Source organism: Diabrotica undecimpunctata, chromosome 3 (genome assembly GCF_040954645.1).
Source record: "Diabrotica undecimpunctata isolate CICGRU chromosome 3, icDiaUnde3, whole genome shotgun sequence".
Classification (NCBI taxonomy): Eukaryota; Metazoa; Arthropoda; class Insecta; order Coleoptera; family Chrysomelidae; genus Diabrotica; species Diabrotica undecimpunctata.
Genome location: NC_092805.1, coordinates 45,033,765 through 45,051,973, shown reverse-complemented (window position 1 = coordinate 45,051,973; position 18,209 = coordinate 45,033,765). Strand labels below are relative to the sequence as shown.

Here is an 18,209-nt window from a genome sequence, read left to right as displayed (position 1 = left end):
TGGTAGACGGAACAAATAATAATCTACCGTACATACACCAAGTGACGAATTTCGAAGTGGTAGACAGATTTTAATACTTGGGCTCCCCGATAACAAACAATGCGATTGCTCCTCGGAAATAAAGCGTAAGCTAGCAATGGTCCGAACCGCAACAGATTAAAATATGGAAAGACCGAACAATAACAAGGAATACTAAGCTCAGGTTGGTCAATGCCCTTATTTTTCTCATTGCTACATATGCAGCTGAAACATGAGCACGCAAAAAAATCGATAGAAATATGATCGTAGCCTTCGAATATGGGTCGATAGAAGAATTCTACGAGTGTCCTTGACAGAACATAGAACCAACCTGTCAATTCTGGAAGAGCTTCATATAAAAGACAGGGTATTAAAAGAAGTAAAACTAGCATACCTAATTTACTTCGGCCACATAGTTAGAAGAACGGGGACCATGGAACTATTGGTAGTAGAAGGAAAGGTAGAAGGCCGAAGACCAAGAGGAAGATCTCCAACACGATGGTCAGACCAAATGAAAACTCTGATGGAAAAATCACTAAATGAGGCCGTCCATATGGCACAGGATCTCAGCCAATGGAAGCAGCAAACCAATAATATTTAGAGTGTCACCACCAGCATGAGAAGAGCTCAAGGAATGAGGAGGAGGGAGTTACCGTTGCATGCTCAAAATCCCATGGACAGCACACATATCCAATGAATGTGAGCTAGAAACCATGCACAAAGCGAGAATTGATCAACACCATCAAAACGAGAAAGGTCTAATACTTTGGTCATATGACGGGATCTAAATATCGCTTACTCGGTTGATCATGCAGGGTAAAATAAAAGGAAAACAGCTGGGTTGGAAGAAAACAACTGTCCTGGCTGAGTAACATTAGACAATGGACACATCGAACGGTCGAGGAATTGTTTCATGTAGCTATCGATCGAAAAGCTTGTTAATATAACGGTTACCAGCGCTTTTAAAAAAGCATGTTACACAAAAAAGAAGAAGACAACACTAGAACATATGGAAGTGACGATGATACACAATTTGATAATAGACAATTGGCTGGGTTCTTTTCTTTAACATATATAACTGAAAACTGCATACTAAATAAAATCAATATAACTGATACCAATGAAATAGCAATAAAACTCTTCCAGAACAAGCAAAAAGAAAACAGCTAATGAACAGCAAGAAATGGCTGGCTGAAATAGCAAACTATTTAAAACTTCATTCCAGGACATTATACATAAGAAAAAAACGAAAAAATATTTCATACACTTACCTATTTGGGCACTGGACTGGTACTCGTCCACATTTGACATGATGAGCAGGAAGAGTGTCTGCAACAAATTCTTTAGTACAATATCTACAAGGTACTAGTCTTTTTGAACAGTCCCCAACTTTATGCTGGCTGAGATGTCTTCTATGAACTTTTACTCCACATTTGTTTTCACAATACAGAGGCTCATAGCCGCAATGACCCACATGATTCTAAAAATAAATTATTATTAGTACAATAATTGCTACATCATGGACAAAATAAATAACTATATTCAAATCGACAAAAAAACTGAATTCCTGTAGTTAGCTGTATACGATGTATCACAAACAATTTTAATTTAAAAAATTATAATTATTAAAATTATATTAACCAATGAACGGCTAGCGTTACCATATGGTTACAGTTGCGCCAATCTCTAAAAGACTTGTTGGAAATTCAGTATAACGGTTGCGTCATTTTACTGTCGAATATTAGTGCAGATTCTTCAAAACAAAATTACTATTAGTTGAATTAGTGTGTTGAAGTTTGTGGTATAAAATGGAGTCTCAACTAGTGGACTTCCGTCTAGAGTAAGTGTTAGAAATATTTTATTTTAAGTATAATTGTCAAAATATTGGTAATATATGATAGCTAATTGATCACTTTCGTTCGATCTATGTTAGATTATTTTAATGTTAAAATTTACCAGCCTTATAATTAGCACTATTTTGTAGAACGTTACCGTATGGTAACGCTAGCCAGTTATGGGCGCTAATGTTAATTTACTGTTTATTTGTTCCAGGCGAGGTTTTACAATAGAAGAGGCCTTGAACATGGTTTATGATAATGAGATTAATATTCAAGATATTTTTATAGAGCCTCCAGAATCAAATATTCACAGGGATTAAGACTCAGGTGAAGAGGATAATGGAGGTATTGTTGACAATCTTAACAGGCAACAGCTAATAGCCCCTGTTGAAGTACGATTTCATACAGAACAAGAGCAGTTTGAAGAGGATGAAAGGTACATGTAAATCTACATAGCAATGATGATGGAATAGTTATTCCGAAAACGTTCTGTGATGATTAGAACACAGAACATACACTTTTTTATATTAATATACCTTTTATAAAGGAATTAAAAAAAAATTAAATAAATAACCAAATTATTTGGATAATATCTTATCAAAAAAAAAGTAATATAAATTAGTAAAGTATTAATTTCATTGTGAAAATAATTAAAGGTATTGACATTAAATGTTTGACCTAATCTTTTTTTTATCAAACTCTCACAGAGTATAATTTCATTAACATGAGCTTGGAAATAATATGTAAAAAAATATCAATATTTCACAGGTTATATCAATTTTTTAAAATATTTTCTAGAATAGAATGAATGTTTTGAAAACGATTTCTGGATTAAATTAAAATATCAAAAACAAAACATATTTAATTGTAACCATTACGGTTTATTCTCATGTATGAGAATTCATTCACTGTAAAACATGTCACAAGAAAATGGCTTCGGAATAAGACGATCTTTTTAGCCTCACAAATCACACACATTCTCGTGCTATTAGTCCTTTCCTCAAAGACGCATTGGACAATAAACAACAGTTGATTTTCAAATCACAAAAAAGTTTTGAATCGTTCATAAAAAAATATAACACTCAATCCATTCCTCAGCCCCATTTTTGATGTATATAAAAAGATAAATTTTATAAGTTCATTAACATCTATATCTTTCAGTTTCACACAAGCAGGATGCCATATGCAAAACAAAATATATCTAAAGTATAAACACAGGCATGGGAAGCATGAATGGTGAATACCAGTAGCTTGTAAAGTAGTTAATGAAAGCACCAAATGCCGCTCTATCTATAAACAGGAAGAAAAAATTCGGATGAGTGTTTTAACACCACATTGATATCAAAAACAAACACTTGCCGTATCTTAACCCTTCTTACATTAGACTTCTTGTTTGTGTTGTTTTTACTTTACAGTCAAAATAACATAACTTATGGAATGTAAAAAAACTGTATAATCAGATAAACAAAGATATAACAAAACAATCTCTTTTGAAAATATTTTGAATAAAAATTAATATAACTACATTTGTTCATTTTTAACATCGTTATAGGGCTTTCACAATATTAAAATTTAATAATCTTTAAATTGACCAAATTACAGTTTTTTGGTGTTTTGTTGTTGATTATTAGGTATTCGAAATGTATACATATGTATAATAATACATTTCGTATACCCAATACTCTGTTCTGCTGGATGGATACTACTTTTCGATAATTGAAAATTGGAACCGATCATTTGGAACAAGACATCGTTTTTCGATAAGCTAGTTTTTGTAGAGTAGCTAAAAAAGTGTGGTAGAAACAATCACTTATTCAACCTATTAGGCAGGACAATTTACCCCAAAAAAATAGGTGTAAGGTTTCAAAAATTCGCATAAAGCTATAAATTAGTATGAATGTTTGCAACAGCATTAAAAATGAAATGTAAAAAGTCCCCATCAATCACACATCTGCAAAAACACGTTATTCAAGGTCAAAGGTCGCAAATAAGGGTTTTTGCGTTTTAGACAAACGGTAAGTTTTATTATAAAATTATATCAAACAAAAATTGTAGATCATGTTATTATCTATAAAAAATGTCTTTATACTTTTTCTCCTAAGAGTCACTATTTCGGAGATACTACGATTAAAGGGTTAAAAAACCGACTGCATAGATCACTGGAGCTGTATTACAAGAAATCAAATATTTTTTATCGGAAAATTAAAAAAAGTTTACATGTTGAATAATACGGACTCTCCTCGTAATGTAAATGGGCTCTTCCAACTGTTTACAGCGCCTTACCAAGCCGCTTCTGTAGTAGAAGTAGCGCCATGAAATACGATATTTCGTGGCCCCGGCGCCGTGTCGTGGCACTACTTCCATATACTTCCAGTATAGAAGTTTCGCTTCAAAAAATGTTTCAATTTTGTTTTATTTATATGATATAGGATACTAAGCCTTAGCCAAAGATAATACTAAGTACGATCGAAAGCTCGAACAACAGATCAAAAGAATTATTAAAACGACATGCCACCGCTGAGGACAAGTACTCACCAGACGCCTTAAAACGAATGTTCTATTTCTGCCATCAAAACTTCTAAACATAGCATGCAACGAACTTTCTGATGAGTACTGAAACATCATTTAAATAATTCTCGTAAAATATCGCAGACAATAACCTGCAGTTGCCAAAAATGCTTATCCAAGAGCCGTTTCTAAAATAAAAAAAAATTGTACAGGTAGTAATTGTAGTAAATAGTAACACACTAACTTCCAACCTGAACGAGTATTGAGAGCTAAAAACCCATATCCTAGCATCTACCACAAATTTTTGTACCCCAATACAAATGTAAGTTTACAAAACCCCTATCCAGATTCCCCGTAACAAAAAAAGGGAGGCGGTCTTACCTGGAAGAGGCCAAAACCTATAACGAGGTCGTCATAACGTATGTGTTCCTCTTACTAGAGCATGCGTAAGTGAATCAGCTATTTGTTTTAACAAATGTTGCTTTTTTGCGGCAACTAAATCGAATGAGGAGCATTAGAAAGAAAAGTAAGTACTGGATTCTGGCCGTCAAATTTACTGAGTTTCTATTCTCGAAATAACTCGGTCTCGTTCCGAAGATCTGGCAAAAGCTGTTACTGTTCCAATTGAATTTGAATATGATTTAGTAGAAGCTGAGGCTAAGTATCATAATTATTGGTATAATTCTGTATGGAGACCGACCACTGGATGTAAAGTCGGTCGTCCTAAAGATGAAGCTATGAATCTTGGAATGAATGAAATATTTATATACATTGAAAATAGTGATAACTGGCAGTTCATATTAAAGGAATTAAAAAATATATGCAAATTATTGGTTATAGATAGCAGGACAAATAGAATGCGATTAAAGATGAGGCGTGGCAATAAAATTACTCTGAAAAATCAGAACATCATATGTTTTATAGACAATCATCATGATTTTTACATCAAGCTTGATACGAGAAAAAATTTTTAATGAAAAAGAAGAACGGTTAAGGATTCTGGAAGGTGCTGCTGCAATAATCCGAGAATATATTCAATTTGCAATATTCGAAAATTCTAATTACCCCCACCAGGCCACGAACTCGTGGCTCAAAAACCTCAGGAGATGGTTTGGCTGCTCATTCGGAGAAACCTTTCGTGCAGCATTTTCCAAAGTTAAAATTGCCATTTGGATCGCCAACCTTTGAGAGGAGACGGCGCAATAAGAAGAACGCCATATATTTAAAAATTTAAACAGTGAAATTCTACAGTCGTTGACGCCTTTTTTGGGGAAAGTTATTCTAAAAAGTAACAGATCAGTAACAGTATAAAGACCATTTAAAATTGATATGCACAAATATTGGTCATTGTATTATCAGATAAGTTACTATCTTCAGTTCGGCCGAGGTCTTTTAAATCTAAATTTAAAAGTAAACCCGCATAAAAGCTAATAAAGCATCGTACGTGCCAGGATTCCTATGAGATGTGATATGGAGAAATAAGAACATGAGGATAGAAGGAAAAACGCGCATATGTAAGACTTGTTTACGAACGATATTAACCTATGTTATAGAAACAAGAGCAGAAACAACAATTACAAAGAACTTCGAAAAATAAAGGCAGATATCGAGCACAGTTTTATTAATCAAATCTTGTTCAAGTACATAAAATTAACATAAACATAAATAAACATTAAATTTATGACATTCTGAGATTGTTGGATAGCCCGAAACTGACGAAATGCCCCTGAGGATGCTCTAGTGAGCGAAACTACATGGGCAAGATTTGATTAATAAAGCTGTGCTCGATATCTGCCTTTATTTTTTAAAGTTCATTTATTCGAGCATTCAACCTCATATCAATTTAATTACAAAGAAGATTTTAAGAACAACAGAGATGAAAAAACTGAAAGTAATAGCAGGTAAAACTCCCTAGAGACAGAATCCCTAATACACAAATCAGAGGCATGTGGAAAGTTCATGATATCGTCAGATGGGGACACCAAAGAAGACGAGAATGGAACCAACACGTTAACAGAAGAGAGAGCCTGAAGCCATCAACTTGCCCGAATAGTAAGAGATGGAAAACCAGCAGGTAAAAGACCACAAGGCAGACCCCCTAAAAGATAAAAAGACAGCTCTCAGTAAACATCGCAAATACTGCTAAATTAGACCAAAATCAACTGGGCTTAAGGCCTAACATACGAAGAAGACAGTAAATCGTAGAATAGGCCTATCGGGGAAATCGTGCAGTAAACGTGTGCAAATTATGAAGAACGCAGATTTTTCAACTTTTTGTCACAGTTATATTTTCGAAACAATGACCATTAGCAGAAAAGTAAACAATCAATCTTTATAGATAATCAAAAATATTTGTGACTTTTGACTTTGAATAACTTTATTTGCAGATGTCGGATTAATCAGGATTTTTTTCATTTATAGCGATATCCCGAGTGTTCGTACCAATTTTTAGCTCTATGCGAATTTTTATAACCTTTAATGTCTATCTTGGCCGGTTATATTGCAAATCTGGTGAATGAGTTTCGTTAGGCAGTTAAAATATTAATCTCATATTTAGGATATAAATGAGAGTTTTTAAAGCATTGTAACCTAACCTAACATAACCTATTCTTAGTTAAGGTTTCAAACTTATGTTTGCGTATAGTATGGAAATACCAATTTACTGTACGTGTGATCTCTAATAAGAACTGTATATTAATATGCCAGAAAGATTTCTATTTGAATGGGATTACTTCCTCGAACAAATATGATAGTAATACCGACATAATGGAAGTGTTATCTTACTTTTGCATTGTATTGTTCTAATATCTGTTTGGAGTAATGATCCCATTTAAATATAATAAATCTTCAAAAGCATTTTTGCATAAATTATCTAAAATATCGAGATTTAACATTTTTCTTTCATTTGAAGCAACTTTCGAATTGTCAAGTTCAACCTTTTCTATAATTTTATATTTTTATATCATTCTGTCATTAGTTTTTTTATAATTTAGGTGTTACATCATAAATTTATACCTAACCTAATCTTAACACAAATAAACATTCTGATTTAGCTTCGATAAAGGTCCTCCAAAATAGATGTATATAATTGACATAACCTACTTTTTATGCTACAAAATTGCTGTCCAATGTATTTATTAACTATTTTAACCTGAAGGTCGAAAAGTAATATATGAAATACCTACCTCTAAAGCATGCCCTGTAAATTCCTTGTTACAAAACTCGCATCTTGTCCTTCTCTGTGGGCACGTGTACTTCAAATGGTCTTCCATCAGCACCCTAGGAATTTGCGCTCCGCATTTACTTGTGCAAGGAATAGCATCATGCTTGCAAGTGTTAAGGTGACCCTGAAAAAACCAACAAATTTTTTTTAAGAACATGGTACGGACGTCGTTATGTTCGGTTTTTAACTAACGCAGGCTTAAGTGCTCCGTAAATTGTCTTTCGTGTTTAATTTACCTTGGAAAGTATGATTATAGACTAAAATAAATGTTGTTATCTCTAAAAATGTGTAGAAGCAATTTGTTTTGTACATAATCGACGAAGCTCCTGGTGCAATTATTATCTTTGATACTGGTTATTATATCCTTTTACAAAAAATATAATTATTAATGAAAAATAACACTTGTAATTATTTTCTTATGTGTCTCAGTGCTTACAGCAGTAGGATACATATACATAAGCCACAACGTAAAACTAATAACATACAGTGTGGGTCTAACAATCTATATCGTAAGACTAACCTAACATAACTCTTTTTGTGATTGTTTTTTTATTTTCTTAATTGCTTAAAGTTTGCTGGTAAATTCTTTTTTCCATGCTCTTCAAACTGTTACTTTGATAGATTTTTAAAATTTTCAAAGTACATCATTTTTGTCTACATCATTATTTATACGCGTAGTTTATGCTGATGATAGTCGCATCGATCACAGCATAGAAAAAATATTCGGAATGCCAAATTTGTTTTGAAAATTCCACGTTACATTACCCAAGGTTTACTTTGACTGTTTATGAGCTCAAGATTTCAGGCACCCTAGTCTGGATCCAACGGAACGTGGAGCGGCGTTCTTCATAAGTTCACAATTTGGCGAAGAGAAATAGAAAATAGGTAAAAGAAAAAAACAAAATTTAAAGACGGGAACCAACGCAATGTGGGATACCGTTCTTCCCCTCAATATTTATGGTTTACGATCAGTGGGATATAGCAGAACATTTGATTTATAGTCGGCGCGGGCAGTCCCGCCATTTGTTAGTAAATCAACACGGTTCAAAGGAAAGTCGGAACGTAATGCTCAGCAGATACTTACCTCTCAAAATTCTTACGACGTGAATAGGAGCTGGTACGGTAAATGTCTTGGTAATTTTATTATGGAGTCGTCTGAATTAACCAACTTACTAAAATTTTTACCGCCGACACTGGTGGGGTACAAAATATACTAACTAAATTTAAACCTGGATGCTCGAGGGGACACGCTCCATCGGAATGGTTCGATCACATTTTAGCGGTAGGTCGAGTAAATTTATCAGAAAGTAAATATTTAATAATTTCACAGTAACTTCAACAGTGCGCTATACCAGCAATCATCCTCATGGTACGATAGAGCTGAGTGCCTACCCTTTTTACATATGAACTTTTGAGTCAGACTGGAGCACAATTATCAGCAGTCAATGAAACAAGATCCAAGCATTGTATCAGAGAATGGAAGCTTTTGTTCCCCAGGTGGTAATGTTTTGTAAAGCCTGTAGTACCAGCCGTATTATCGCATGTCCGTCCAATATACATTTGGTCATGTGCTTAACCGGGTATACTTTTCCATGTTGTGTTTAGATCCAGGCTTTTTTCCGATTGCAGACCGTGCTTTTTGACACTACTACGGGTCCGGCTCTGGACCGAAGTATTTTATAACTCTTCTGGCAAGTTCATCAGCCTTTCATTGCATTCTTCACTGGTGACTCCAAACTCACACCAGTGTGACGTTATCAGTCCCTTGGAGTTCTTCTTGGTATTTCCACACTATCCTATAGTTCACCTAAATGGATTCTAAAATCCCCATGGCTGCTTAACTATCTATCTCTTTAATTCGAAAACCATCATATTAATTTCTCTTGCACAATGCAAGATTACATAACACTCTGTCTGAAAGAGAGAGGTATATTCTCCTAGTGGAATACAAATGTTTAGATTTTCATCTCTACTAAATATTCCTACACCTGACTCTTCTCCAGTTTTAGACCATTCTGTCCTAGACTACTCGGTCCCTGCATCCTGGGTTGTTTCCTCTATCTACCCCATCCATCTAGTGGGCATATGGTTACTTGAACAGCTATTTTAGGCCTGTATCTTGTTACTGTATTGTCAGATGTCATTAACCATTCAAAATCCCTAATTTCATTTATGATTTTTTCTTCTTCTTCTTGTGCCATTCCTATCGGAGATTGGAAATCATCAAGGCTATCCTGACCTTGTTTACACCTGACCTAAAGAGTTCATTAGTGGTACAGCCAAACCACTCTCTCAAATTACGCAACCATGACGTTCTTCTACGGCCTGGATTCCGTTTTCCTTCTATTTTTCCTTGCATTATATTTTGAAGTAATGCGTATTTATGTCCTCTCATCAGGTGACCCAAACATTCGAGTTTTCTTCGTTTGATCGTTGACAAAATTTCTGGGTCTTTTCCTATCCTTCGCATTACTTCAAAATTTGTAACTCTTTCAACCCAACTTATCTTCAGCATTCGACGGTAGCACCACATCTCGAAACTTTCAATATTTTTTATATTGTTCTGCTTGAGAGTCCAGGGCTCTACACAGAGTAATAGCTTGTTAAATAGCTCAGGGGAATTTTACGGAAAAGTTTGTATAATAGGGTTTTTCTCTACCCTGTATAGTAAACTGTTGGAAGACCGATAAATGCAGCTGAGATGTTTAATTTTGTGTCAATGACCTTAACCACATAACTTCAATTTTGGTCGAAAACCTGCTTGTTCTTCATCAGGTCTGAATCCGTTTTGCATGGACCCCTCTAGTAGTTTGTAGGTTATGTAAAGAGTAATTGGTCTATAGTCTGGTTTTGTGTTTTCGGCAAGCTTTCCAGACTTATGATGATCACTTTGTACGTTTAAATTCTTGTGGTATGTTTCCAGTTTGCACGATGTGTGAAAAAGGGTGTTTGTCAAGATTGTGTATACTTGCCACAATTTATTAGGAATGTACAAGTGAAACTTTGCCGAATCCTGGAGTAGGAGTGAGAGTGTTCGGTTTTTGAAACTTCATTTTTTAAGTTTCGCTTTAGATGTACATGTTGTTACGATTTCTAGATATGACTGTCTTTTGGCGTTGTGCAGGAGCATCTTTGCTTAGATTTCTTGGCCTTTTTAAAATCCCATCCCGGACAAGGGATATCAGTGATTGAAGGATTTGTATCCCTACTTCTATTATAACTCTACACTGTCGGCTATGCGAAAAATCAGGTACAACTTTTCGGAAAGCCACTTTATAAAGCCACAGCATAAATCGGGATTGCATTCCCCTTTTCAGGCTACTGATCTGTTGTCAGGCTTTGAAAGTTATTCGATATTTAGCGCCATTAAAAAGACGCACAATTGCATTATTGTTAAAACAATTGTAAAATAAGAGTTTCTAAAATTAACTGTGCTCGATTAAAATAAAAATACTTAAACTGGCAATCTGCAATATTCCTTCCAACATCAATTTGTACCTTGCTTGAGTATATAATACATATCCATATTATAGATACTAAGTAATTGTGTACTGAAAAACTATCGTTATAATTAATGTGGCTTTATAATTATTTTTAGTTGCGTCCATATTTTTGAGACTCTCTAGTAAAACTGTCAACAAATTGCAAACTTGTCAACAAATGAATAAAGGAAAATTTCATATATACATTGCGTCTGTCAGATTTAGTGCTAATTTTAATATTATCCAATATACTAATTACCTACCTTAAGTTTCCTAAGTTCATCCGACCATTTGCAACCTTCCTTATGATGAATGCAATAGACAATAGAGCTCATAATAGCCTTCTCTGATTCAGGATCCGAGTAAATCTGCAACAAAAGAGAAAAAATTGAAATTCCACATCTTAACTCTCACACAACGGTACTTTTAACGCATTTTCCGCACTTTACAGGCCGCGACCGTGGCCAGACCTTGCGATACATGTGAACGAGGCAAGTAACTAGAGATGGGCGAAAACGTAATGATGTTAAATCATTATTTTTGTTGAATGTCTAGGCATGTTTTAAACTCATGAAATATACATTTAAAACTTAACCAACCTAAAACGAAATCAAATAAGCACATGAGAAACCTATGAGTTTTTCTACGTTCTGGTTATATCGATATTATCTTCCTTGTGAGTGCAATATCCTGTAAATTTTGTAACATTTGACTTAATGTTGAAAGTAGTAAAATTTATATAACAGTCAGTCGAACAACAAAAAATCGTAAAGCTACTTTATAGCAGCACTATGTCATTAAACTTCGGGCTTGTATATATCCATCTTTAGCAATAAAAAGTTACGTATGAAAGCATTGGTTAAGTGCTTACAATAATTGCTAATTCCTATTTCTGAATCACTTGATTTCTTTGAATGCTAATTTGATTCAGTTCCCACAGAAACCGACATGTATGTATTTATCAATAAACACTGGATTTTATATTTTAGAGGTCAATTTGAGGGTCACATAGCTTATAGCCAGTCGATGATGAATAACTTCCTGATGCATTTTTGAAAAGTATTAAAAGTTAGAGAACTCAAGTCTCCAGGTTCGGTAATAACTGTCTTGGCATCAAACAACTTGATTGTTGTTACTACAATGATACGATATTTAAAAAATGATAATATGCATTTTAACAGATAAAAATTCTTTGTTATTATTATTTTAAGATAGTTAATTATTGATTTGCATTATTTCAAAAAATAATTTCGACACACCTATATAATAAAGTAGCGGAAGCTGTAGCTAAAAGCACGGAAAGTGCTAGTACAATATTTGTCCTAGTATAGAAAAGCATAAAAATTGAATACACAATGTTAATAATAGGAAGCTGTTCTTAATATCTTCTTCTTCGCTTAGATTAGATTTTGTTAAATATTCACAAGGACATTATGGCCGCCTTCTTCGCCGTCTTCCTAAATAGTCCAGTCAGAAATTTGTTCTTTAAAAATGAGACGAACAAGCTGAAATTTGCTGATAATGTAATTTTTGGGACCCCAAAAAGGAAGCAAAAAAGTTTGCCTTCCTACCCTCGGGCTTCACCCTAAAACCACCCCTCCTAGGGGGAGGAACGAAAAACATCATTTACCAAGAATCTGCACGCCTTAGTTCAAATAAGAAATGTAGCTAAGACAATTTTGAACAAAAATTGTTTATTAGCACTTAAAATGAACCGTTCTCTCGGAAAAAAACGCTTGAAGGGACCGGCGATTTTGACTGTCAGTTACAAGTGCTATCAATTTTTTAAATTAAATTTGTATCAACTTAACGGTAAAGATTCGATACGCTGGCTAATTGCGAACAAGACCTTCAAAATCTAATTAACTAGACCTATGACCAGTATGGATTAAAACTCAACGTTAAGAAAGCTAAAGATATGATAGTAAAGAAAATTATATACAGGATGAAGGTAGAAAGATCGGATGATCTCATACTAAACAGATTAGAGAAGCTCGTGTGTCTCTGCTGTAATATTTATGAGTACTGAGATCCAACCAAAGGAATTAAAAGCCGAATATAATGAGCCTGAGCTACATTTGTAAAAATGAACGTACTTTGCAGTCTCAATTTAATTATTGACCTTCGCATTCGAATGCCATATTGCTATATCTTTCCAGTGCTACTGTATGAAGTTTAACCGTGAACTTTAAGTGAAGCTTTGCTTAAACGCTTAGAATCCATTGAGATGTGGGGGTATACAGACAACAAATAAGAATAAGCTGGGTCGACAGACATGAGAAACCCTGAAAAATATAAACTTTTACATCTAATCATTCAGGTAAAGTTCCAAGGCAAACGTGGTTCCGGTAGAACAAGAAAATCATGGCTAAAAAATATAAGACAATGATACGAAAATCGACTACACCATTATTTAGAGCTGCTGGGAACTAGAAGGGGCTATTGTATTACCCAGAAATTTGTCGACAACAAACTACCTGCTGGAGCTTAGATTTGCTAGATTTGTAAATAGGACGAAAATGAAAATTACAACAACAGCAGATTAGAAATGTATAAGAAATGGAAAATTCGATGAGTTATCTTCAGTAAGATACCAAAAAATTAATAATAAAGAATTGATTACATTTGTTCCTACATATTTGTTGCAACACGAAAATTAGCAGTATACTATTCTTGATAGAATTGACTATTTTTAAAAGCTTTAACTATATCATTAAAAATAACATACCTCTTTATCCAAAGGCTGTAGAACTGACATATTTCACACAGCACCTATGATTATCTAAGAGACTTCAGAATCATCAAAATCGTACAAAACTGTTACGAGACAATACTGATTGTTATATGTAATAAGCAGTTTTAGATGCAACGCATTGGAGGCGTTAACTCCCACATCTTCCAGTTGATTAAGTTAAAATGAATCATGAACCTCTTCTCTAACCTATTTTGCTGCTTCGCGTGTTAGCATATTTATAATAAAAATGAATCATTTTTTTCTTATTAATGTAAATAGTAAAAATGGCAATAAATTAGAGTGGGAGGACTAAGCAAAGAGTCGTAGAAACGTAGAATCCTAAAATATATATTTTATACTGGCAACAGGTGTAGGTATGTTTTAAAAAAACTTGATAGTGTGTAATTTTTTTTTAAATCAGCTGAGTACTTTCGGAATATAACATGCTATCTTTAGAGCTTCTTCTTATAGGTTACAAATACCTCATAGAAGAGTTATTGTAGACACAAAACACATTAAAAAACAATAGAAGGTCAACGCATCTGTTATAAGAGTAGAAACCGTTTTAAAGTTCTAAAAATCACATTTAAAAGGTGCTTGGTATACCAATGGCTGACTTGTTGAAAGAAGGGAAATCAGCTGTATTACATACTATATTATATACAGCTAATTTCCCTCTGTTCAACTTGTTTGATTTACAACTTTAAAAGGCCTTCTAATGGTTTTTAATTTGTTTTTTTTTGTGTTGAAAATTACATTATGTGTAGGTATTTCTAACCTACAATACGAAGCTCAGAAGATGGCATGTTACATTTTAATAAAATAATTTGACACACTATCAAGTTTTTTGAGAACATACGTACACCTGTCGCCTGTCTATACAGTGATAGTCAAAAGTCCCGTTTCCCCCTCGTATCTTTTGAACAGTTATTGTTATAGTACTGAAATTTGAAGGGAGGTAATAAACAGACGTAGGCTTCTCAACTAGTTATACCAGGTGACGCAATAGTGACAGATGACGTTATAGCGCCACTGTGACAGATAATTTTAATAGAAAATATCTATTCAGTCATAATAATTTTGTTTGAGTATAGCCTTATTTTGATGAATAAATTAAAGAAATACTAAAATTCTAGTTTGCATGTAGAATGCATCAATGCATCCTATTTCTAAACTCTTGTCGTACTCGTTCAAATATGTCGGAGGAAATTGCCCTACATTCTTTAACAATTCGTTGTTTCAAAATGTCAATATTGGCGGGCGGTGTAGTGTAAACTTTAGATTTCAAGTATCCCCAAAGAAAAAAAACTAATGGTGTGAGGTCCGGTGACCGAGTTGGCCATTCTATCTTACCTCGTCGTCCAATCCATCTACCACGATATTCCTCATCTAGGTAACGTCTTACTGCACGATAATGGTGTGCAGGAGCATCATCTTGTTGAAACGTTATTTCCAAGTTGCCGAATTCATCTGGATTAAGTTAGTATCCTCCAGAATTTCAAGTATTAACGGTTCAATTACATTTTGTATTATCTCCAGATACATTTCACCGGTTAATTTAGTATTGAGAAAAACAGGCCCAACTATGTGGTTTCCCAAAATACCTGCCCAAACATTTATTATTTTTTTTGTAAATTGAGTATGTGTTTCACGAAACACGTGAGGATTTTTGTCACTTTTTTTACCTGACATTGTGTGTTTTAACATTTCCATTGAGAGAAAAAGTACTTTCGTCACTAAAACAAATTGTTTTTATGCAATCGGGCTGTTGGTTAATTTTGACATATTTCCACAGAATTCTAGTCTTCGGTCGGGGTCATCGTCTGAAAGTTGGTGCACAATTATTAATTTGTATGGATGAAATTTGTTTTCAGCCAACACTCGGTGTACTGTCTTTTGACTGATTCCATAGATAGATGCAACTTGGGTTGTAGAAGGAGTAGGGTTCACTACCATTTCTGAAATTATGTCAATTTTTTTGTTGTCACTAATTGTTTGTCGACCAGATCGTTTGACATCTTGAACACTACCTATTTGTTTAAACTTCCGAAGAAGCTTCCTTCAATAAGCTCGTAGATGGGGATACCTCTCATTAAAAAGACGTTCCGCTGCATGGAAATTATTTCCACATTCACCAATTATTAACACAGCTGCTACTTTGTCTGCTACAGTACGTATCATTCTGCCTTTGTAAAAGTTTAAACGTGTTGTTAAACAATAATTAAACTAAATATTAACTAAGAACAAGTAACTAAAAACAACTTGACTAAACTGGAATTGACGAAACTAAGCAGAAACAGAAATTAATTATTCTGGTATAAACGCGTTTGCAAACTAAAAATAACTAGAAAATTGACAAACGTCAACTTTTTGACAAATAACCACAGGCAGACGTTATTATTTAGGCAGGCGTCTTAGTATTTATTTAATTTATTCGTCAAAAAAATCTTAAATCCAAACAAAATTAGTATGATTGAATAGGTATATTAAAATAATTGTAATTTCGCATTTAATTGATAAATATTCAAACTTTCGCCTCTTGTTAATTGTCAAAAAACGTCAACTTTTTGACAAGTAACCAGAGGCGGAGGTTTTAATATTTATTAATTAAATGCGAAACTACAATTTCAGTATTTATTTAATTTATTCATCAAAATGAGCTTAAACTCAAATAAAATTAGTACGGTTGAATAGATATTTTCAATACCTTTGGTATTGCAAGTGAGGTATCACTTGCCATAAGATCCTATTTAAAATTATCTGTCACAATGGCGCTGTAACTTTATCTGTCACTATTACGTCACTTGTTATGACTAGTTAAAAAGCCTACGTCTGTTTATTACCTCCCTCCAAATTTCACTATTATAAGTATAACCGTTCAAAAGATACGAGGGAGGGAACGACTTTTGACTAGCACTGTATAATTTTATTGTTTAAAAAGTTCTACAATGACCTATTCCTAAATTTTAAAGATAAATGATTCACAACAAAAACATCTACAAGGCATGTGGAAAAAATATGGGAAACCTTAATAAAAAAAATCGGCAAATAAATGCATGTATCGGTGATGTGCTTCACATGAATCTACCAATTCAAGATTAATATTTTTTAATAGACTTAAAAGCCCGCGTAATAAATAGCAAATAAAAGGAATAGCGAATTTACGTGGATAGTTGTTATACAGTGAATCTTAGAATTCGAAGTCTAGGTTTGAATTATATGAAGTTTACCGCAGAGTTCGGAGAAGGTGTTAAAGACACGCATTCTTTCTGGTCAGTATGTACACACTTAATGCATGATAATGTTTATATTCATGGCAATGTTTCCCATATGAACGAAATACCGGAAAACGCCTTACGAGTTTGTGGTATTATGAATATCCACACCGTCAATATGCAAATAAAAATTTTGATTAAACAATAAGAATATTTTAGTTCATCATTTAAACTGATTATAATCTTTTTGTAATGTTGTAATTGTTATTCGAGGTTTTGAAGCGATAAGGTTTACATTGCGACTGAAATATAGCTTGAATTTGGCGTGATAAAAGGACTGAAAGAAATTTCAATACAGATTTCCCATACTCAATCAATACCGGCTGGGAATGAGGGCATGAGCCCCTTTTCTTCAAAGTTATCATGGGTGAAATGATAAGTAAATTGAGTGAAACGAAAAGAGCAACGACAACGCTCTTCAGCTACTTTTACCAATTTTAACAGTTAAATCATTTAAAATTATGAGTTTCGCTTCCAATATAAAATGCATGATAACATCAAAGATGCCTCTAAGAGTGGAAGCTTGAAGTAGACGCAACATTTATAAAGAGAAATAAAATTGAAATATTGAAATAAAGGTAATTAAACTGACAAAAAAGCGAAATTTCGTTTAGTTATCGCTTATTTCTTAACCCACGGGTGGTTTTTTTAATTGTGATAATAAACCCCATTAACCAAATCTTAAAATGATGTTTATCTAATAGTCCAGTCGTCAGACACGAAAAATATCTAAAAATCATATGAATAAGCCAAATTTTACCAAGAATGTCAATTTTGGGACCATAAAAAAGATGTAATTAAGTTTACCACTACCGGTTTCGTCCTAAACCCCCGATTTATTTACTAAGAATCTATATGCCGTATAAAAAATGTTTCAAACCAGAAATGGAGCTGAGATAATTTTAAACTGAAACTTTTAAATTGAATATAATTTGTATCAACTCGACGGTAAAAATTCGATATCTTTTGATTAGAGTGTTCTATCGACAAAAATCAAAATGCCTTTTAAAGGTCACAAAGAATTACATGGATGGGACATGTGATGAAAATGGATAACTAGAGGATGTCAACGATGGTCCTAAAATGGGGTTTAATCACACAAAAAAGAAAATTACTGAATAGCCTACAAGA

At 33.7% G+C, this 18,209-nt stretch overlaps 1 protein-coding gene across 3 annotated transcripts in view; it reads right to left on the bottom strand.

Moving 5' to 3' along the window:
• Positions 1-18,209, bottom strand: part of Traf4 (TNF receptor associated factor 4) — a 559,644-nt gene that overhangs the window by 10,123 nt on the left and 531,312 nt on the right. For 2 of the 3 annotated variants that reach the window (XM_072525830.1, XM_072525829.1), the window contains 3 exons: positions 11,333-11,437; positions 7,550-7,711; positions 1,290-1,498 (listed from right to left, as the gene is read on the bottom strand). In XM_072525830.1, the coding sequence (XP_072381931.1) occupies positions 1,290-1,498; positions 7,550-7,711; positions 11,333-11,437 (476 nt within the window). Of the gene's footprint in view, positions 1-1,289; positions 1,499-7,549; positions 7,712-11,332; positions 11,438-13,797; positions 13,843-18,209 lie in introns of those variants that run through there. The other variant, XM_072525831.1, reaches the window with a different exon arrangement.